Raw genomic sequence first — 23,318 nt, forward strand, 5'->3', positions numbered from 1 at the left:
AGATGGTAAAAGGGAAAATGTGCATCTTAGAATTGGTGATATTTTACATTCAGATTTTTCAGAATATATTTCAAATAAAATGATGGAATTTTAGAGCAGAGTGTAACACTGTAGGTGGCCTGTTCAGCTGATGTTTCTTTTTTGCAGATAGTTACTGAGGAGCAGTGAGGTGAAATGGCTTTTCCAAAGCTGTGAGCTCCTGAGTGGGAGAGTCAGTACCAGAACTAAAATTTTGTTTCATTGACTTAGTAGGTTTCTTTCCCTACATGTTGCAGCCGCTTCTAATCTTTCTGGTATTCATTTGAGATAGGGTGCCTTGTGCCCATTCTACATGCTGAATAACTGAGGCATGGAAGACAGAAGCGGACATTCCGAAAAGCACATTGCTACCTGCAAGTTAAGAGTGGGCAAGGTGGCAGGATCTTGGGAAGAGGAAGATTTGTGATGTGATTTTTCATTGTCTTGGGTAACTTAATCAAAATTTGATTTCTATAACTTCATTTTGAGTTCTAGATGTTACTGACTGCCCAGGCCATGCAGATTTTTGGGTGCCTTGACCAGGAGCTTTCCATATTGTGCATCAAATGCCACCCTTCTCTTTGTATCCAGAGTTCTCCACACAGTCATGCACACACAGATTTCCCTTCATGATAAGGCCCAGGCTCCTTCATGTGGTCCTCTGGGCACATCTGGATTGGCCCCTGTCTGCCTGGCACCTGTGTCATCTCTCTTCACGGCCCCATAAACTTCTGTGCCTCACTTACATAGGTTGATTTTCATTTCTCCCAGGTGTCCAGGCTGTCTGCACTCTGCTCTTCACCGGTCAATTCCCACCTGTCCTTCCAAGCCAAGTTGTGCTTTTTCTCTGTGTCATTCTTGGTTATGTGCCCCACCTCTGTGTCGTCACAGCTTTGTGTGGGTCCCCCAGCAAAGCACATGTATGATCATGATTCTTTGTTTCCTCCACTAGATGGTAAACTTCTGGAGGAGATAGGTATGTTTGTTTTTGTTTCTTCATAGGACCCCAAAATACTTGTTTAAGAAGGGAGCTTAAAAGAGGATGCATGCAATTATGGTTCTGTAGACAGAACACTAGGTTTAGAGTCAAGGAATTTGGGTTTAATTGCAAGCTGTCCCGCTGACTAGGCAAGTCAGTCTACCTCTCTGAGCCTTAGTTTCCTTATTTGTAAAACAGGGAAACTTGTACCTTCCTCAAAGACTTGGAAAGATTATGTGAGATTGTGACTGTGATGAGAAAGATGGGCTTTCTCTTTACTCATTTAAAACAATGGAAGGTTGATTATTATGTGATTATATTATTTGGTTATGTGATTATTTCAAGAATAGCCCAGTGTTTAAGACCACAAACTCTGGAGCCAGGTTGTTTAACTTGCCAGTTGTACTACTGGGGCAAGTATCTTCTGTATCTCAGTTTCTTTATTTGTGAAAAAAAAGTTGGGGAGGGGTGAAAGTAATGCCTACCTCCTAGAGTTCTGAGGACTCCTTGAGTTGATACATGTAAAGCACTCAGAACAACTTAGCACATAGTAAGCGCTCCATTAGTGTTATTATTATTAATGGGATTGTTATTATAAGGGATTGGACTTGGGTCTTCTGTTTCTTGAGCATCTCTAAGTTGTACCTGGCTCAAGGCTGACTGGCTTAACAGGAAACACGAGTGGCCCCACCACTAGAGCTCAGCATGCCAGGTGTCTGCACACTTTTGGCTAGGTAAGCCCAGGTGGAGCATGTTTTGTCAGAAAGGCCTGACGAAGGACCTGTGGCAGTGGGTGTTCAGTGCTATCTCCTAGTGCTCCATTTTAGCAAATGTTCAAGCCCAGATCATGGCAGACTCCTGTGATCTGTTCTCCAGGTTTACTTCATCTCTTCATCAAGAAAAGGCAAGAACCAAGAGACACGTCAGCATCTCTGGCTTGGAACCTTAAACTTTAAAGTCACGTGGAACCTGGAAGAATCCCCTCATCTAATTCAGACTCATTTCAAATGAAGAGGCATGAACCCCACAGGGGGAAAATACCTTGCTAAAGCCACCCAACTAATTTTTGGCAGAACCCGACACAGATGCCAGAAGCAGGTTGTAGTCACCGAGTCAGCCATAGCTGAGTGTCTCGGACCTGAAGTCAGCAGTTGAGGGCTCCAGTCACTGTGCATCAAATAGCTGGGAGACCCTGGGCAAGTCAGTCGGTCTCTCTGGGCCTTGTCTTTTGTCTGAATCATCAGGGACTGGCTGAAGTATGGAGGCCGACCTGACCCTCAAAGGTAGAGACATTTGGGTCTTCTGTTTTGCAGCTTTCTGTGTTTCTCTTTTTCCCTGGAGACTGACTTCCTAGTTTTGGGAAAACTATACAAGAGGTCTGGTTAGTGTGTGATGAGAGAGAATGCCCAACCCTCTCCCCTCTTCTTTTTGTATTCTGTGGTCTCCAAGCTCAGATTTTCCCTCATCTATAAGACTTCTGGGCCAGGAGTGGTGGCTTAGGCCTGTAATGCCAACACTTTGGGAGGCCAAGGTGGGTGGATCGCTTGAACTCAGGAGTCCGAGACCAGCCTGGGCAACATGGCAAAACCCCATCTCTACAAAAAATGCAAAAATTAGTGGGGGCTTGGTGACACTCACCTGTGGTCCCAGCTATTAGGGAGGCTGAGGTGGGAGAATCTCTTGAACCCGGAAGTTGAGGCTATAGGGAGCTGCGATTGCACCACTGCACTCTAGCTTGGGTCACAGAGCGAGACCCTATCTCAAAAAAGAAGAAAACACACACACACACACACACACACACACACACACACAGATTTCTGTCTAAACTGAGTCTGTGATTTTTTCCTTTCTCCTGAATTACCAAATACTATTGGCTATTTGTGTCTTTTGTTTGGTGCTTATACTCTAAGTGTTTTATATTACTAGTCTTTCAGGTTTGTCTTTATCTCCGTAACCAGTTTATAATCTTCCTAAAGTCAAGGATCAAGTTTTATTGTCCTGTAGCCTACAGCTTTGTGATCTTTATGCTCGTGGCATGTTGTAGATGCTCAATGATGTTTTGGATCTGTCAGATATTTGTCTGATTTATTGAAAGGAAGAAGAAAAGTATCAAAAAATGGTCATCATCAAAATATGTAAACTTTGGTTTTCTTTTTTCTTTTTTTTTTTTTTTTTTTGAGACAGAGTCTCGCTTTGTTGCCCAGGCTGGAATGCAGTGGGGTGATCTCGGCTCACTGCAACCTCTGCCTCCCAGGTTCAGGTGATTCTCCTGCTTTAGCCTCCTGAGCAGCTGGGATTACAGGTACACACCACACATCCAGCTAATTTTGTTGTATTTTTAGTAGAGACAGGGTTTCACCATGTTGGCCAGGCTGGTCTCGAACTCCTGACCTCAAGTGATCCACCCACTTCGGCCCCCCGAAGTGCTGGGATTATAGGTGTGAGCCACTGCACCCATCCCGGTTTTCTTTTGAAACCTTCTTTAGGTTAGTTAGGTACATGTTATATTGTCAAGAGTGGAAGAAGGCCGCTTGGAAATAAGTCACTTTAGCTGGAAAATGTATATAAAATCATCAAATGTACCCTGCTTTAAAATGACTAGTAGATATTACTGATGTTTAAACTTCTTACCTCTTTGTCATTATGATTGCCCCACTCTATTTGCTTTAAAGAACAAAATGGTTGGTTGTGTTCACATGATTCTCTCACTGAAGTTTGCTTTGTTCTTTTTCCCTTTTCCTTGTATCAGATGAGGAGCATGCGCAGCGCCTTGTTTATGTCGATGGGCTAAGGCATGCCATTGCCACTGAGCAGGTTTTCAGGTGGTTGTTAGAACTCTGCACTTTGATGGGGTCTGCTATTCCTAAGTAGGAAGGAGCCTAAATTAGTTTGCTAACACTATAGAGGTACAGTTCACATCTCAAGATCGGAGTTTCCTGGAAATAACTGGTGATAACCTAGACTTAGAGAGTTGGGGATGAAGCAGTTGTTTTCCCCTCGTTTTTTTAAACCTACACTGGCTAGAATGGGTGTTCAATAAATACTGCTGAAGGATGAAGTCAGTGAGTGAATCACCATCCTCCACTGATTGTAGGGTGCTGGAATTTCAAAGTTTATTATGAAGTAAGCTTTGTAATATTCCAGTTATTTGTGTTTTGTTTTATTTATTTGACACTAATATGGCACTTGCCATGTGCTAGACACTCTTCTGAGTACTTTACGAATACTAACTCATTTGTTAGGTACAGCTAAGATCTGATATTACACATGAGGAAAGTGAGGCACAGAGAGATTTTGTGCACTCAGGTGTGCCAGAGAGCTAGCATCCAGCCGTAGCTGTTTGGCTGCAATTTCATGTTTTCAGGCTTTCCACTGGATTGCCTGTGTGTTTTATTCTGTACTACCTTTACAGTTTCCTGTCAATAAATACTTTCTAACTATGAGAGTGTAGAAATAATTTTTTAACACTAAAATCTTTTATAGATGCTTCCTCAAAAAGTTGATGTTTCATTTGTGAGGACTAGAGTCAGAAGAAAAAAATCTCTTTTGGCTGTAATGAGCAAGGACTGCCTAAGATAGTCCTCTTTGATCAGTTTTATATGCACAGATTTATTTTTGAAAAAAAAAAAAAAAAAGCACTATAGAGGCAAGACTATTATGCAAATTGCCACTGCAGCAAAAGCTTCTAAAGAATTGCCTTTAGAAGGAAGTTGCAGCCACTCTGCTAAGTGCCCTGCTTGGAAAGGCTGTGGGCTCCCTGCTGAGAAATACTGTGAGCGGCTTTGTCAGCCGGCTGCCTGGTGCCAGTTCTGGTGCAGCCTGTGAGGGACACTGTGGCAGAGCTCCTGGAGAGAAATGAGGTTTGCAGGCCATTGGAGTTGGACTGGACATGATGGAGGGTCACTTTCCCCAGAGCTTAGGTGTTCTGTGCTTATTCAATTAAGCTGTCTCAGTATACTAATTTTCATGTGTTTTCAACTTTATAGATTTATTTAAGCATCGATGTCAGATTATATACCCTTTTTAGATTTTTGTTGTGGGCTAGATTAACTTTATTTCAGTGTCATTAAGTATGTTTTCTGTTGCTTAAGAGTAAAGGTTGATAAGAACTGTTTGTGTTAAATGTAGCATAATGGGTTTAGATCATCAGGGAAACTTGGATGTTGAACTCCTACCATGATGAGTGTGAGGCACAGTGTTGCTTGTTGTATATCAGGAACTACATTTGTTGAATGTCTTCAATGTGCTAGGTCTAAGCTTATGTTTATTAGATTAATTTTTACGATACATCTATAAGTATTACCAGACCCATTTTGGAGGGTAATCAAATTGAAGCTCAGAGAGGTTAGGTGATTTTTTTTCCCAGAGATTCAGACCTACGTCAGTCTGACTCTCAAAACCCCTTTCTCTTTCAACTGTAGTATATTCCACAGCCTCCCATAGAAGAAACCAAGTTTTTGTAAATACATGATGGTTTATTTGTATATCGACTGTTGAACTGAGAATAAAATATGTTATTAATAAAATGTGGAAAAGGTTTCTTAAATATTTTTCTTCCTGGAATAGAGCTTTAAACTCTGGGTTTACGTTGCTGGGCTAAGTGTGATTATGAGCTAATGTTTTTATAGTTTATGCTAACGTTTCAAAAATCTTTCCCAGGTTCTCATATTTCCTGTAGGATTTGCCACATGTTAGCAATAAAGAAGATGGCTAATTGTGTTTCTTTATTCTTTCTTTGTTTAGGATGTGATAGGCCAGGTTCTGCCTGAAGCAACAACTACAGCATTTGAATGTAAGTCTGGCTTGTATACTTTCTTGACTATTCCTTTCTGCAGTCATTTTTTAAAGGGTTTATGGGTGGCATTACTTTAGAAACTGACAAAAACAGATTATTTATGACCATCATATGGTACATTTAAATATTTATAAATTGATACAAGTTTAATGATGATACTGAACTGAGTAACATTTTCTTATTTAATCATATCTTGGGTGAGCATATTTCTACAATATAGCTTTAATTACCAGCATGACCTTTATCTGCTCTTGCTCCTGATTGTAATAATATTGCGGGACAAAATGAAACGTGTAAACTACCTGTAGGCCAATGATTATTGATTAAGAGATTTTAATCCATTGCTGCTTTAAAACATAGCAACAAAGTAGAGCTTTTACCATGAGCATTACATGGAATAATTCTGTTTTAGTGGGGCTTGGCAGGGATGCTAGATAGTGACAGGAACACTTCAGGTCTTTAGTCCTTCCTTTTTCCCCACAGTTGGCCTGGGGACAGGGCCAGGGTGACTTGGGGACTAGAAAACTGTTTTGTCATGAACCAGGTCATTGCAGAGGACATCATGGAATGAGTCATGCTACGATGAGATAGTCAGTAGCATAAGGGCCCAGATGCTGAGAGGGATGAAGTAAGAACTGTAGTTTTTTTTTTTTAAGATGAGGGCAACTTTTTTCTTTTCTTTTTTTTTTTTTTTGCCACAGACTCTCACTGTGTTGCCCAGGCTGGAGGGCAGTGGTGCGATCTCAGCTCACTGCAACCTCTGCCTCCTGGGTTCAAGCAGTTCTCATGCCTCAGCCTCCTGAGTATCTGAGATTACAGGTGTGCGCCACCATGCCCAAGTAATCTTTGTATTTTTAGTAGAGACAGGGTTTTGCCATGTTGGCCAGGCTGGTCTTAAACTCCTGACATCAAGTGATCCACCCACCTCAGCCTCCCAAAGTGCTGGGATTACAAGTGTGAGCCACTGCACCTGGCCAGAGGGTCACTTCTTAATGTAGAAAAATTTCAGTTTTTTCACAATAGGATACTTTTTTGTTTCTGTTTTTTATGAAGATGGTTACTTACAGAGAATACAATGAGTACTTCCTTTTTGGAGGATAATTTGGCATTTCTCATCAACATATAAAATGTGCAAAACTTTTGACTTAGCAGATCCACTGTCAGGAAGCAGTTCAACAGAAGTAGCTACACGTGTTGAATGCCCGTCAAACAAGGTGTTCATTGTGAGATCATGATGATGATTATTGTTATTTTTAGAGACAGGATCTTGCCTTGGTGCCCAGACTGGAATGCTGTGGCGTGATAGCTCACTGTAACCTCGAACTCCTGGGCTTACACAATCCTCCCACCTCAGCCTCCCAAGTAACTGGGACTACATGCATGCACCACTCTGCTTGGCTAATTTTTAAATTTTATGTGGAGATGGGGTCTTGCTATGTTGTCCAGGCTAGTCCTGAACTCCTTGCCTCAAGTGAGCCTCCTGCCTTGACCTCCCTAAGTGTTGGGATTATAGATGTGAGCCACTGTGCCTGGCCCATTGTGGGATTATTTATTTATTTTGGAGATAGGGTCTCACTCTTTTGCCCAAGCTGGAGTGCAGTAGTGAGATCACAGCTTGCTGTAGCCTTGACCTCGTGGCTCAGGCTTGTGGGATTATTTTCAGTAGCAAAAAATTAGAGGTAAACTAAATGCCTATTATAATGGATTAATAAATTACTATTTATCTATAATTCAAAGCATTCAACAGTAACTAAAAAGAATGAGTTACGATTTTTTACATTTGTACGGAAAGATATCTGTGAAATATTGTTGAATAAACAAATAATGCATATAGTATGATCCCATTTTGTAAAATATCCAACCACGCTTCCCCAACTTTATGTGTGTATTGAAAGATAGGATCTGAAGAGTGCCTACTACAGTACTTTCCAGTGACTTACCCTGGAAAGTGGACTTGGGGCCTGAGGCTTGGGTTGGTGGGGGCGGGAGGGGGTGGATGAATGAGCACACTTTTTACTTTGTATGTTTCTCTATTGCTTGAACATTTTTCAACAATCATTGCCTGTTTTTAAAAGCTATAATGAGTAGAACTCAATGTAATTAGCATTTTATTAGTCACATTGAACTCTGTACTATAGAAAAATAGTACATCTGTCTGAAATACATACTAGTGTTGCAAGCTTTATTCAGACTCTTTGCAGTAACTCCTTGCGGGTTCCACGGGTTTCATGGACAGTCTGATAGTTAACATTCGGAGTACTTACTGTTGACAGATGCTTTGCTAAGAGCATTCCATGGGTTATCTTATTTCTTTTAACCATCACAAGATCCCCACGAAGTACTCGTTATTTTTTTGAGACAGAGTATTGCTCTGTTGCCCAGGCTGGAGTGCAGTGACATGATGATAGCTCACTGCAGCCTTAAACTCCTGGGCTCAAGTGATCTTCCTGCCTCAGCCTCCCGAGTAGCTCGGACTACAGGCACCCACCTCCACACCTAGCTAATTAAAAAAAATATTTTTGTAGAAACAGGGTCTTGCTGTGTTGCTCAGGCTGGTCTTGAACTCCTGGCCTCAAGTGATAGTCCCATCTTGGCCTTTCAAAGTGCTGGAATTACAGGTGTGAGCCACTGTACCCACTAAGTACTTAAAAGGATGTTATTAGCTCTGTTTTTTGGTTGAGGAAAGGAAATCTTTAAGCAACTTGCTGAAAGTCTTGCAGCTGTTAAGTGGTAAAGTGGAATTTCTGGAGTAGTTTCCAGAGTGTATATTCTCAACCACTGTACTGGACTTGTTTTGAGAGTTGTCATAATTATTGAAATCATATATTCTGGTTGTTCTTAAGCATGGTAAAAAGAAGTTTACTTTGTACTTTTTACTTGCTTTTTGGGTCCCCAAAGTGGCTTGATGTGCCTGTGCCTGCCTCATTGGCTTCCAGTTAGGGTTCATAATAATAATAATACTGATTATTTTAACTATCATTCATTGATAGCTTGCTCTGTGCCAGGCAGTGTACTAGATGACTTGCCTAAGTTGTTAGTAATCTTTATACTGAGTCTGTGAAATAGGAAAATTATACCTGTGAGGAAACTGAAGCTCAGAGGCCTGAAATGATTGCTGAATGTGATTGCTTGGAAGGGTGAAGCCCAGGTTCGAACACACATCTTTTTGACTATAAAACTTGCACTCTTTATCCCCAAGTGTGTCAAAAGCCTGTTAAGTGTAAATATAGATAAACCTCTACTACTCCAGGTTTACGTTCTGTGATATCATGCTCTTTCTTTTGCCCCATCAATGGCAGCAGCTCTGTGCCCATCTGCGTGTGGGCCAGTTTTAAATGAAAAACAATAAATACAAAACACACCCACAGACAAAATAATGACAGTTCTTAGTTTTTTTGTGTTTGGTACTTTCCACTATAGACTTGAAATCCTAGGCTGGCTTTTTTCATGATTATTTTGTGGTGACTTTTCTTTCTGAACCAAAAATCTGAACCAATAAATGGAATCTATGTTTAAGAAATAGTTGAGAAGCTATAGCTTATAAGGAATTTTGGAAATATTTCAGTGGCTTGTGGGTATAATGGAACAACCCTTGAATAAATATAACTTTAATAAAAGAAATACTTATAGTAATACATTTTTGGTTTTTTGAAATGGTCTGGCCCTGTCACCCAGGCTGGAGAGTGCAGTGGTGCGATCTCAGCTCACTGCAACCTCTGCCTCCCAGACTCAAGCAATCCTCCCACCTCAGCCTCCTGAGTAGCTGGGACTACAGGTGCACGCCACTACACTGGCTAACTTTTGTATATTTTGTAGAGACAGGCTTTGGCCATGTTGCCCAACCTGGTCTTGAACTGGGCTCAAGCAATCCACGCTCCTCAGCCTCTCAAAGTGTTGGGATTATAGGTGTGAGCCACCGCACCTGGCCTTATAGTAATACATTTAATACTGAAAATATACCTAACACTAATTGATATCTTATATAAAAGAAATGGTGTTATAGTTAGTGATATGAATTAAGCAACAAGAGATAGGGTAGCTGTCAAATGTACCTGTTTTGTATAAATGTAGAGAAAAAGAGTTGAGTGAGTGGAAAAGAGGGGAAAGGTCAGGTAATGTTACAGATTCTCCAGTTCTGAGAAATGGCGTCTCTTCAATGAAACCTCTGGTGATTCCAGATGGCATTAATCTCTCTGCACCTTTAGTAGAGTAGGGAACCCCTTCAGCCTGCCTTCTGGTGTGTGTGTGCATGTTAACTTCCCTCATTACATTTTGAGTCACTTAGTGATAGGTACGATGTTTTATTCCAGTCTTTCTCTCTTCTTAGTAATGAGCTTGCTGCCTTAGAGGAACACACTTGTTGAATGAGTGGAACGTTATGTGTGTCCATATTCAAATGAAAATTATAAAATGTATATGGTCTAAATCTAAATGAGTAATTTGCGTTTTTGGATTATTTGTGTTATAGCCTGAGCATGGGATATAATTGGTTGGTGGTGGACAGTTCAGGCCTCCAAATCAAATTCCCACATTTGACTGACCCAAGGGGGTCAAACCTGAGGAGCTGTATTCTTTCTGATTTCTTTTTCTGGGCATGGTGTTTCCAAGGGGAGTTAGGGCTGGATGAGGAGAGGGACATCTGTCTGCAGAACTCACCTTTTGGGCTGATGGTCCTAAACCTTGTTTTCTTATTAAAAGGACCTCTTTTAGGTCCTTGTTCTCCCTTACATCTAGAGCTCACAGTTCTACAGGCTGTACAAGCATGGCACTAGCATCTGCTTGCATTCTGCTGAGGAAGCTTTTACTTATGGCAGAAAGTGAAGGGGCAGCAGGCGTGTCACATGGCAAGAGAGAGTGGAGGAGGTGCCAGGCTCCTTCAACCAACCAGTTTCTCACATGAACCAACAGAGTGAGAACCCACTACCATAGAGAGGGCACTGAGTCATTCATGGGGGATCCACCCCCACGACCAAAACACCTCCTTCCAGGCCCCGCCTGCAACAATGGGGATCACTTTTCAACATGAGATTTGGAGGGGACAAATATTCAAACCATATCATTGTGGAAATAAATTTGTAAGATAAATTCTTAGAGTTGGAACTACTGAGACAAAGAATACCCATATTTAAATTTCAATATCTATTACTGTTTGCTCACCAAAAGGTAGAACCAATCTACACTCACACCAACAAGGTATGAGAAGGCCCATTTCCCTCCAACCCCATTAACTCTGGATATTAGCAAACCTTTTAGTCAATGTCAGTTTGATAGGTGAAAATATTACTATGTTACTGTTTTATTTTATATTTTTTAAATTGTAAATGAGCTTGAATATCTTCTCATTTGTATTTGGCTATTTGTATTTAATTTCCTTTTTTTTTTTGAGATGCAGTCTCACTCTGTCGCCCAGGCTGGAGTGTAGTGGTGTGATCTCGGCTCACTGCAACCTCCACCTCAGGGGTTCAAGCGATTCTCCTGCCTCAGCCTCCCAAGTAGCTAGGACTACAGGCATGCGCCACCACACCTGGCTAATTTTTTTGTATTTTTAGTAGATACGGGGTTTCACCATGTTGACCAGACTGGTCTCAAACTCCTGACCTCAGGTGATCTGCCCGTCTCAGCCTCCCAAAATGCTAGGATTACAGGCATGAGCCACCGTACCTGGCCAGCTATTTGTATTTCATTTCTATAAACTATTTGTCGTCTTTGCCTGTTTTTCTATTTGGTTATTTATCTTTTTCTAATTGATTTAAGGGTTTTCCAATATTAAGGTTGGCCCTTTGTCTTGTGTGTTACAAATGTTTTTGTTCAGCTTATTGCTCTTTTCGGTTTGTTCTGGTCTTCTTATTCTCTCTTCTTTTTTCCGTGGAGAAGTTTAAAATTTTTACATGGTCAAACTTACTTATTTTCCTTTGTAACTTCTGGGTTTATGTCATGCTTAGAAAGGTCTTCTACAGTCCAGGATATTGAAGAAACATTCATTCATATTCTTTTTTCCTTCTACTTTAATGAGGTTAGACACACACACACAGTTATTTATATAAATTTGTATGTGTCGTATTGTGGGTTTTTATAAAAAGCATGTATTTTTATTACAAAGTTCAGAATTTGTTTATTTTTCTTTTTCTTTTCTTTTTTTTTTTTTGAGATGGAGTCTTGCTCTGTCACCCAGGCTGGAGTGCAATGGCATGATCTCAGCTCACTGCAACCTCCGCCTCCTGGATTCAAGTGATTCTCCTGCCTCAGCCTCCCTAGTAGCTGGGATTACAGGTGCCCACCACCATGCCCGGCTAATTTTTGTATTTTTTAGTAGAGACAGGGTTTCACCATGTTGGTCAGGCTGGTCTCGAACTCCTGACCTCAGGTAATCCACCCGCCTTGGCCTCCCAAAGTGCTGGCATTACAGGTGTGAGCCACTGCTCCCAGCCCTTGTTTTTCTTAATTCTTGCACCATCTTCAGTTTATTTTGGTGAAATAAATCAGGTGGGGATCCAACTTAATTTTTCAAGCAGATAGTTGATTCCACACCAGTTATGGAATAGTTTTTCTTTTCCCAGATGTGAGAACCTTTCTGAGATGAAGGTAAATTCCATAACCATAAAAAATCCTGTGTGTTTGCATTTCTGGGTTCTACATATGCTGTCAGAGCTTGACATTCATATAGGCCCAGAGACCCCTGCTGATTTTCACAGTTTCATTAGCAGATTAATGAGTACACCAACACATGAGGTGATAAAAATCAACCGTGCCCACTAATGCATTTCCTGTGCATATCTGTTACTTGTGTTCCTCTGCCAGCATTTTCTCTAGAGAAGTGACTGCTATAAAATGACTGTTGGATTGGTGTTCCTGGACAGTAAAATCTCACTGGTGACTTGAAACATGCATTTTAAGTCCATGTAGACAAATGCTGTCTTAAACCTGTAAAAACCATGTGGTTTCACTTTTCCATTACACTCATGTATTCTAATCTGTAGCTCTCAGAAGTATCTTCACACTTGTCAAACCGCGTGTCTGAGTTTGGTTCAGAAAACATGGTTATAGGATAAATATTTATTGAATTTGTGCCTTTCTTCAACCCCATTTTATACTCTCTCCTTATTGCACAGAATCATTTTCAGCTGTTTTATGAACTGCTGGAAGATTATTTTGTATTTAGGGTGGAAATCTTTAGACCAACACATTATGTCTCATTTTAAATTTGGCATAGTATGACCATTTAAAGCAAAATTGCAATTCTGGAAGTTGTAAATTCTCAGAGTATAGGAAACAACTATAGCTGATAACTGGAGTGACACCTGTAGGAGATACTCTTATGTTCAGCTAGCCATGACAATCTTGTTAAGAATAGTTGGGTGGGAGCCTCTTTTTGCTTCAGAGAAGAGTCTAAATCATAAAATATTTGGAAGAAATGAAGTTTCATTTCCTTAAACTATTGTATATGTAAAAAGATAAAGGGTCATTTTTAAGTAAAACTAGGTAAGTTAGTGAAAAATGGTCACAATAAACCTACACTGAGCCTGAAAATTATTTAACATGTAAGAGTTAATTATGCATCCTAGAATTTGGGGCAAAATAAGAGAGCTTTAATTTGTTGAAATTTTGGCTGGAAATATTACTGACGCAAAAAGTCCAAATCCCTTTTAGTCTTATGAGAGTAGTCATTTCTTATTAATAGTCTTGCTAATTTGTATGAAAATTAAGAAGTTTGAGTCCTTTACTCAAGCACCAGACTAGTTGTTCCTTAAGGTCAGTGGACAGTGCAGCTTATTTTTGAATCCCTACCATAATGGTACCTGGCACATGATAGGCACTCTATGTGTGTTTCTGGAATGCATGGATGGTTGAAGAGTGAAGTAATAAGGATGAGCTTTCTGTATCCCATTCATCAGCAAGTCCTGTTGGCTCTGTCTTCAAATTTATCCAGCATGTGATGACTTCTCAAAACCTCAGCTTGGTTTAGGCCACCATCATCTCTCACCGGGATTAGGACAGTGGCCTCCAAACTGGTCTCCCTGTTCTACTTTTGCCTCTCTACAGCCTCTTTTCCACATGGCAGCCAGAGTGATTCTTTTAGAAGTCAGGTGACACCACCACGCTCACAACCCTCCAGTGATTTCCATCTCACTCCAAAGTAAAAGACCAAGTCCTTAAAATGCCCTACAAGGCTCTGCATTTTCGCATCTGGCCTCAACCTGTCCCACCATTGTTTCTCTGAACCCGTGTGTTTCTCCCCCCACCTCTCATTCTGTTCTAGCCACCCTGGCTTCCTTTCTGTCTGTCAAACATGCCAGGCATTCCTCTGACCCAGGGCCTTTGTATTAGCTGCTCCCTCTGCCTGGAACAGTCTTTCCCCAGATATCAGCAAGGCCCACTCCCTCACCTCCTTCAGTCTCTTTCCACTAGAGTGTATGTTCCATGAGGGCAGGATTTTGTTTGTTTTTTCTTTTTTCACTGTTACTGTCCCAGTGCCCAGAACAGTGCCCACCACATAGTGGGTACTTTTATTTGCTGGAAGGAGGAAGAAAGCAAAGAAGTAAGGAAGGAATCAGGAAGAGGGAAGCAAGAAGCTAAATTAAAACTCATGGATATGAAGATGTGGCCATGGAAAGTACGGCCTCTGGTCCTGCCCATGTCATTAACTCCGTGCCTGAGAAGGGCTTTAAACATGACATTTTTTCTGGTAGTTTCCTGTTGATGTCTTTCTAACTTCTATAATTATGTTTTCATTTCTTTTCTCTTACCTGGGAAAAGTGCCTTTGCAGTAGTTCTAATTGCCACCTGGCACAGAAGGAGTGTGACAAATGACATATAATATATTGCCTTAACTTTCTGTAGCTCTTTGTAGAAGCTAGATTGTTTCTCTTGAAAGCCTTCTTGAGCCCCTGTCACTGCAGTGGGTGCTGTTTGGCTGAGAGCTCCCTGGAGTCTGCTGTTTGTCTGCTGTTTACTCAGTAGGCCATTCTGACCGCCCCTTACCTGAGGCTGCCTCTCCTCTCTATTGGGCCTTTATGTTTCTCTTCTTGGTTTTTCTTTTGGATTGCATGTTGCCTCAAATAAAATTGCTAACAACATATGGCCTGTTATGATTCTCTTTTCCCAAACTCTGCCATTTTGTATATTTGTGACACACTGCAGATTTTGTGAAGATTGCTTCATAATATTTGTTTACCATCTGCTGCACTCTATTTGGTATCTTGCTAGGATTTTTTCCTCCATTTTAAGTGACATTAACAAAATCTAGCCAGTACATAGACTTTCTGGTTCTACTTTTGCTTCCCTAATGTGCTGGAAAATCATATTACTATGCTCCAGGCAACTAGAGAAGCCTGGAGTTCTCATTGTGAACCAATGTATCAGATCTGTCTGCTCCCCTACCCCCACCCCTTTTCTTGATCATATCCAGTAACGCTTTTTTGGTCAGATGGCAAAGAACCTGTATGTATAAGATAGAAAAAGCTCAAATTATTTTCTTGCTTCTTAGTACCACTACTTTCTAGTGTTGTTCTCTAACATATTTGTACCTCTGAAACTTTGTGGCAGTTTAGTAAGTTTTTATGATTTATGGTTCCAGCTAGTGTAATTTTTATAGCTTATCCAGCTTGATAGGCAGCTAGCCTGAGTCTTGGCTAGATGGGCTGTGTATATCCAAGTTTTTGTTCAGAAAAGTATTTTAGGCTACTGTCATAGTAATTTGCTTAGTACGTATTTCTGCTTTCTTACCCTTCACTAACTTTTCGTAGCTGTCAATTCACTGTCTTTAGAGAGAAGTGCATTTTTGCTTTACAGGTTAAGGTGAGTGGTTTGCTCTTGGGCTGCCATCAAGGGGTCAGAGACAGCTCAGCTTTTGCCTTTTGGCTGGAGCCACCAGTCTTCTCATGGGTATGGTTACTTTTCTAACTCAGTTTCCTCTTGGACAAAAACAAGGAGTCTTTAATAAAACGACTAAGCATAGATATTAAAGAGCAAATCAGACAGTCTCCCAAAGAGCAGTTTGTAAAGAAAACCAATACCTACATAAAGCTAGGTATCCTATTAACCCACAACAACTATTCATCAGTATGCCATATAAGCCTGATTTTATCCCCAGCCTTTATTAGAATGCCTCTTTCAACTTATCTGAAATCTTCTTTTGGAGTCAGACCCCCTAAGGGGAGAGTTCCAACATTTTATCACTGGGTTGATGTCAAAAGCTATTCTAGCCTTTTGGCTTCAGTTTTCTGTCCACTTAAGCAAATGCTCTTGTAATGTTTCATAGCTACTTTTTATGCAACTTCTCTTCAAGAAATTATTCTGGTAGCTGACTTCTTTCACAGATCTTTTTCTTCTGAAATAATCCCTCAAGAGATTTCTTAGAAATTTAGAATTCCAGAATATTTTGGTTTAAGTAGCCTTAAAGGTTCAACCTCTAGCTTTGAGAAGTTGAAGAACTCTCCTTTTGTTCTTGATTGTGATTTAAATGATTTTTCTGTAATCGGTGCCCCCCCTTTTTTTTAATAAATTATAAGAAGGGTTTTCACTCGTTTTACCAAAATATAAGCACTTGCCCATCCTATGTGAACAATACCTTATTCAGGTCTTGGGTATATTGAAATTCAAATATAAGCAGTCTCTTTTTAACCATAATCTCTATAGCTAGCTTAGTTGCAGAAATGAGATTTATTTAAAAAAACTACTTTATTCAGGCTGGAATTTGTTTTTATGCCAAGTTCAGAACTTCATAAAGAACAAATCAGTTTAGCCTACATTTAAAGAGAATTTGACCTGGTTTTAAAGCAAAAATGTAAAGTGCTTTCATGTGTGGTGATATGTAACATTATATCATTTGTACTTTGTTTTTTCCTGTCTCCTGCATTTTTAAGAAAACTTTCACCTTAACCTTGAAAATATTAGTTTCTAGAACTTATATATAGACAGACTCCTTTCTTCTCTTTCTACAGCTAGAATGGCATTTCTCCCCCAATTTGGCTCTAGAGATTCTGTATCTAAAGCGAATGAAAGAATCTTTATGTGTGTAACATCTCTCAGGACTGTGCCTTCTTCATTACTGAAAGTGACCAGTGTATGCCTTTTACTCTGAAAACAGGCAACTCTTGATAGCAGAATACTGGTAGTGACTCTCCTAGATTTAGACAGTGTGATCTTGATGATACCGATTCACACTGAGTTGGGGAACTCTGCAGCAGTGAACCAGGATCCAGAAACAAGTGCTTGGAAAGAAAACAAGTGCTTGTGGAAAGAGTGAGAGCTATGGGTCACTGAACAGGACTGGTCCAAGTGCTGGTTTCGATCATGCTATCAGATTGCTGTTGGCCACTGAAGAGATAAAGGGAGAAAGTATTTTGCTTGAAAATAGGCTAATTGTGAAAGAACACAAGCTTCCTCCTAGGGTCCCCATAGCCTAGTCACCAAGCAGGGGGATATCCTTGGAACTACAGCCGGACAAGAGGGAAGACCCACTGACTTGTGGTAGGGGAAGATCCCTGTGTTGAACTGAACTCCCTCTGTACTTTCAGTAAGCATCCCCTGACCATGTTGGGCAAGCTTATTCTCTTCATGATGAGAGATTTGTCTGAGGTTCTCCAGGCTTGGGATCAGAACAGTCTTTCTATATGATCAAATCAGCAATTATATGCCCAAGAGTGAACAAAAATAATAATTCCGATTGTTAACACCAGAACTGAGGCATCCTGCTGAGAGCCTGCCCCTTCTAAGTTGTCCCCTTGGGAGGCTCTGTACGTTGCTCCAGACGTTTTTGGCATTTCTTTCAACTGTGCATTTACAGTCTACTACATAGGCTGTCCTCACTGTTGACAAATCTTTATAGAAGGATGAATAGTTAACTATATATTTGGAAATAGCCATAAGTCATTCTTAGACATGCTTGGCAGATGGTGTGGGTAAGTGATCAGGCCAACAATTTCATTTTGGGTTAAAAATGAGATTTAATATTCTCACATAGTCTATCTTCAGGTTTTTAAAGCAGTTTTGAAGAGATATTTCAAAAACTACTTTGAATAAGAGAAGTATCATGAAATAAATACATTATTTCTAGATGTGGCCTCTGATGATACTTACTCAAATTTACACATTCTGGTTATGTAGTTTGTGAAGTCTTGTCCTCCAGCCTTAAGACTTAAATTATTTCAAAATAGCATGAATAGCATTTGAAGCTTTCTATGGCTGGAGACTATGCAAAACAAGTGAAACTGTTCGGAAAAAGAGCTGCTGAATAGAATGGGGGAGACCTGTATTAGAGCTGCTTTACAAGTTAACCTTGCACTAGGCCTAGGTTCTCCTGTGGAAAGAGAATAATAATAATGATGTTCATGTCGCAGGTTTGTTATGAGGTTTTCAAGGAGGTATTGCATATGAAGCATAGATCACAGTGCCTCATGTATTGTAGTGTTCAGTAAGTGTTAACCATTTTTATCATGCTGTTGTGAGATGATAGATTGCCTGGGAGAGAGGAAGAATGGGGAAATTGGGGTATGGTGCTGTTTGGGAGATTTAAAAAGTATGGATATTAGAACAAGACTGGCCTCTCGTTGGTTTTTAGTTCCGCTAACCAAACCTGTTTTGTCATACTCCAGTTATATTTACTTCAACCTAGAGATATGTTGTGAATGACATCAGCAATATTTTAATTTTCTGCTATCCCTAAAAGAAAGTTTTATATTGAGATTCTTATCATATTCCAAATGGAAAACAAAACAACAAACTAATAATGTCAACATACCCCCAAAATGTGGTGTTGAGGGTTAGAATACCACATTGTAATAAACCGTTTATATTATGTTCCCTTTGTGCATTAAACAAATGCACACCTTATCATTTGCATTATGTGCTTTTAAACAGATGAAGATGAAGATGGTGATCGAATTACAGTGAGAAGTGATGAGGAAATGAAGGCAATGCTGTCATATGTAAGTATACGACAAATGAAGACTATTTTTTAAAATGTTAACGTGATTGAGGATGCTGTTTCTTGGGCATAGTGAAGACAAGTAAATAAATCACAGTTGTCATACATTTTTCTATATAATAGGTAAAGGTTTCAAGGATTTCTGTATGTGAAAGTTAAGGGCATTATTTTCAAAAGACACTTACTGATCATATCATAAACATTAAGAATAATGCATCTTAATGACTTTTGCATTAGGTATGATGCAGACTAAATGGACTATCAATTTCCTGTATTTTTTATGCAGTACTTAAAGTAACGGCTCATTAAAAATGAACCCCTGGGCTCTAAAAAATTTTTCAAAATCTACTTTCAACTGGAGATCTCTCTCACCCTTCCAGACTATAGTTACAATGTAGCTGCAGGCATAATATGGATACACGATTTAAAGATGTACTGTTGGTTATTTATGCACTACCCATAATACTCCCACCAAAAATGAACTACAGGGCTACTTACTGAATCAAAGTGATCTGAATATGTTCTGAAATGACTTTTCTTTTGTGTTTAAAATTTTACTGAAAATCTGCATTAACAGTTATCTGATACTGAAGTAAACAAGAGAAAAGGGCATATTTCTAAAGCTTCAATACTAAGCTTGAAAAATTCAGCTATCATGAGGAGACATAGGTTACCTGAGTCTTGATTTGTGCCTTCCTCTCAAGTTTTGTTTTGTTATATCTGAGTCTGTAATCTGTTTACAAAACCTTTTCTAGCGGCCTGGTAGAAAGAGCATTGGACTGGAAGTCAGGAGACCTTAGCTCTACTGTGGTTTCTTGGCCCTAGGCAAATCACTTAACCTTTCAGTGCTGTAGTTGCCTCATCTGTCAATTGTGGATAATAATACTTGTCCTTTATACTGCACAGGGCCATTGTAATGATCAAATGGGAGAATAGATGTGAAAGCCCTTTGAAAAGTTAAAAGTTCTATACAAATGCAAATGATGGAATCATTTGGAATCATGTGGAAATGATGGAATCAGGGCTCTTGCTTTTCACTGAGACCCTAATCTTAGTCAACAGTTAGGTTGTAGGTTTTTGATAGACTTCAGCTTCAGCCAGGATATTGTTTCATTGTAATGAAAACTGTAAACTGTCTGTATGGGTTTCTGCCAATAGTTTTAATTTAGGGTAGGAGAATAGACAACAAGAAGGATAGGATGATTAACAGAGCATTGCATTCCAACCAGCACAGAATAGGAAAAGTCAATTTCCCATTGACTTCGCATTAACTTATGTGAGAGTCTTTGTGTACTGAGAATTTAGAGCTGGGCTCATCAGTACCTTGAAAGGCAGAGTAGGATTGTCTGCTGAAAAGGTCTACCACTGGTATTGATAGATTGGCTAACTCTCCTGAGAATGTGACATGCTTATTTTTAGAAAACCCGCACACACAGATGGGTTCTAATTTTCTCACATATGTCCATTGCAGAGAACTGACATCAATATACTTTCATTATATATTCAACTTAACCACATGCAAAAGATATGTACTTTTGGGTATGATCTTACAAATTGTGCTTTTTGAAAATGTTAGTGGGTGTGGTCACAGTGATAATGATGATTTCCGTTTCTAAGTTAGTGCTATATACAAGATGCTTGAGGTATTTAATTTTTTTAGTTTTAATAATCACTCTGTAAGACAGATATTATCATCCTTATTTTTTAGATGAGGAAGCTGTGGTTAAGAGATAAGCCCAAGGTCTTAGAGCTAGTATGAATGTGAATATGGAATTTAAGTTCAGTTTTTTTTCATGCCCAAGCTGTTGCTCATTTACTGTTTTACACTGTCTCTCCCCCACCTTCCTCTTTGCGGGATCTTTTTATGTCATCGCTGTTTTTTTTTTTTTTTTTCTCCGAGATGGAGTCTTGCTCTGTCACCCAGGCTGGAGTGCAGTGGTGCCATCTTGGCTCACTGTAACCTCTGTCTCCCGGGTTTAAGCAATTCTCCTGCCTCAGCCTCCTGAGTAGCTGGGATTACAGGCACCCACCACCATGCCTGGCTAATTTTCGTATTTTTAGTAGAGACGGGGTTTCATCATGTTGGCCAGGCTGGTCTCAAACTCCTGACCCCGTGATCCACCCGCCTCGGCCTCCCAAAGTGCTGGGATTACAGGCGTGAGCCACTGCGCCCGGCCTATCGTCATCATTATTAAATTCTGAATAATTTGGGTTTATATAATACCTTAGTTGTGATTTCTGCACCATATATTCCTTACAGCATATGCTTATTTTCTCAAATTCAGTGTTTAATAATTTTTGTGTTGTAGGAAAATATGATTACATAATCTTACATTACATGTCCTTAGTTTAAAAGTTTCTGAGATTACTTGGGTCCACTTTTTTTTATCTGAATAGAAGTCATCTATCTCACTGATGAGATAATTTAAAAAAATTTTTTGTAGAGATAGGCTCTTGCTTTGTTGCCCAGGTTGGCCTCAAACTCCTGGCCTCAAGTGGTCCTCCTGCCTCAGCCTCCCAAAGTGCTGGAATTACAGGCGTGAGCCAAGGTGCCTGGCCAGGTTGGCTGTCATTTTGATCTGTCTTGGTTCTTATGATTGAAATTTAAGGAGAACCATTTCGACCTAACCTTACAGTAGGTTTTGATTGGTAGTCCTCATGATTACCAGCATGTTCCTACAAATTTGCTTTGGTCTTTATTTTGTAGGTTCAATTTGGCTCTGAAGTTTGAGTCCAGGATTTGGTATAAAGGCATAGGGAAGATACTGGCAGATTACCACATTTTTATTGTTTTTTACAAAAAGCTGTTTTTTTCTTTTGTTTTTGGTCTTGTTTTGTTTTTGAGATGAAGTCTCATTCTGTTGCCTAGGGTGGAGCACAGTAGCCTGATCTCGGCTCACTGCAACCTCCGCCTCCCGGGTTCAAGTGATTCTCATGCCTCAGCCTCCCGGGTAGCTGGGATTACAGGTGCCCGCCACCACGCACGGCTAATTTTTGTACTTTTTGATAGAGATGGGATTTCTCGATATTGGCCAGGCTGGTCTTGAACTCCTGATCTCAAGTGATCCGCACACCTTGGCCTCCCAAAATGCTGGGATTACAGGCATGAGCCACCACACCTGGCCAAAAGAACTTAGTTTTTCATATAGAATTCAGTACACCTGTGGTCATCTTAGTATTTCTTTAAAAGCCATATGTGGGAAAGCAAAAATAGAGGCACTTTTACCATTAGTCCTTTAATCATTCTTTTTCATTGATTACAAAGGTTAAGTAAATAAACAGCCTATATCTCTGCATAAGAATAAAAACAAATTTGCAACCTCTGAGTTGAAACTTGAAGAATTACTTTTTCCCCCTCTTGGATGCAGGCATTTTCTGGCTTTGGGCCAGTACAAGTGTACATTTTTATCAGTAATTTAAATAGATTTTTGTATTAGTCCTGAAAATGTTGCCTTTTTAATTGAAAACTTATCAATTATTTAAATCACTAGCAGCCTGAGGCTGTTAATTTTATGAGTGCCATAATAATGGCATACAGTGGTTTTTGATACATGTGACACATGGAATATTGTATTACGGTAAGGATTTGTCATGACAATAGGTTGTTGTGTGCTGTTAAATAATAACCAACATATTAAACCAAAGTCTGTTGTCACACATTAGTACCATTTTATGTAAGTTATTTAGAAGTTGTATTCTTTTCTTCATTAGAGATATTTTTAAGAGATAACGAGAAGAAAACAAAGCTATAATAAATTGTCTTTTAAGAAAATGTAAAGTAATTTGGTCTCCAAGGAGATATTTAATGTATTGAAAGAATTCAGCAGCCAAGTGTTATTACAGCACCATTGTGATAGCTGCTCTGCATTTTGTTATGAGTTTGTGTTAATCAACAATCTGTTTTTATAGCATAGTTTCTTGTAAGTTATGTTGTTAGAATATTCCACTTCTGGGATCACGGCTTTTCCTCTGACACTATTGCATCTTTTTAATTCCTCCATAAAGTATTTTTTTAATTAGAATTTGAAATGCTTTATTAGAAAAAAAATACAACCTACATATTCTGAAAACTAAATACCTGATCATTGCTAATTAAATATTCCCTTAATGTAGTTTAAATTTTGTTGTTGTTGTTCTCATTTCCTCCTCTCATTTTCTAGAAAGATTGAAAATAGCGTGCTGCTTTTTTCCTTCCATTTTTTTGTGTTTGTTGTCTGGTAGTTCTATGGAGGCCCAGTTCTAGGAGGGGATTATTTTACTGTTAACCTCTTCTTTTGGGTGACCTTTCATTAAGAAATTCAGCCAATACATCTTGCTTTTGTAAGTAGATTTATATTTGTTTCTGCTAAATCCTGTGTCTAGGGATTTATTACACCTGGTTCTCTTAGTATTGAGAGGCTTGTGTGAGTAGAACACAGTATTAACAAAAATAATTTTCATCATTTTGTCTATTCTCACTCTTTATATCATTTTTTCCCACATTGCTAGGAGAGTATGGCATACATTTTACTGTAGTGCCTCCCATTATGAGACCTTGTATTATATTCAGTACAAGAGTCCTTGTATTTAAGTGAAGTGTAAGTATTCCCTTTGGTGTATTT

The 23,318-nt window shown here is 39.5% G+C and overlaps 1 protein-coding gene across 5 annotated transcripts in view; it reads left to right on the plus strand.

Moving 5' to 3' along the window:
- MAP2K5 (mitogen-activated protein kinase kinase 5) overlaps window positions 1-23,318 on the plus strand; it is a 264,622-nt gene that overhangs the window by 2,492 nt on the left and 238,812 nt on the right. For 4 of the 5 annotated variants that reach the window (XM_055362709.2, XM_004056378.5, XM_004056379.5 and 1 more), the window contains exons 2-3: window positions 5,741-5,789; window positions 18,651-18,718. In XM_055362709.2, the coding sequence (XP_055218684.1) occupies window positions 18,698-18,718 (21 nt within the window). In that variant the 5' untranslated portion in view covers window positions 5,741-5,789; window positions 18,651-18,697. Of the gene's footprint in view, window positions 1-3,200; window positions 3,300-5,740; window positions 5,790-18,650; window positions 18,719-23,318 lie in introns of those variants that run through there. The other variant, XM_055362707.2, reaches the window with a different exon arrangement.

The sequence above is a fragment of the Gorilla gorilla genome, chromosome 16, assembly GCF_029281585.2.
Source record: "Gorilla gorilla gorilla isolate KB3781 chromosome 16, NHGRI_mGorGor1-v2.1_pri, whole genome shotgun sequence".
NCBI classification, from domain to species: Eukaryota; Metazoa; Chordata; class Mammalia; order Primates; family Hominidae; genus Gorilla; species Gorilla gorilla.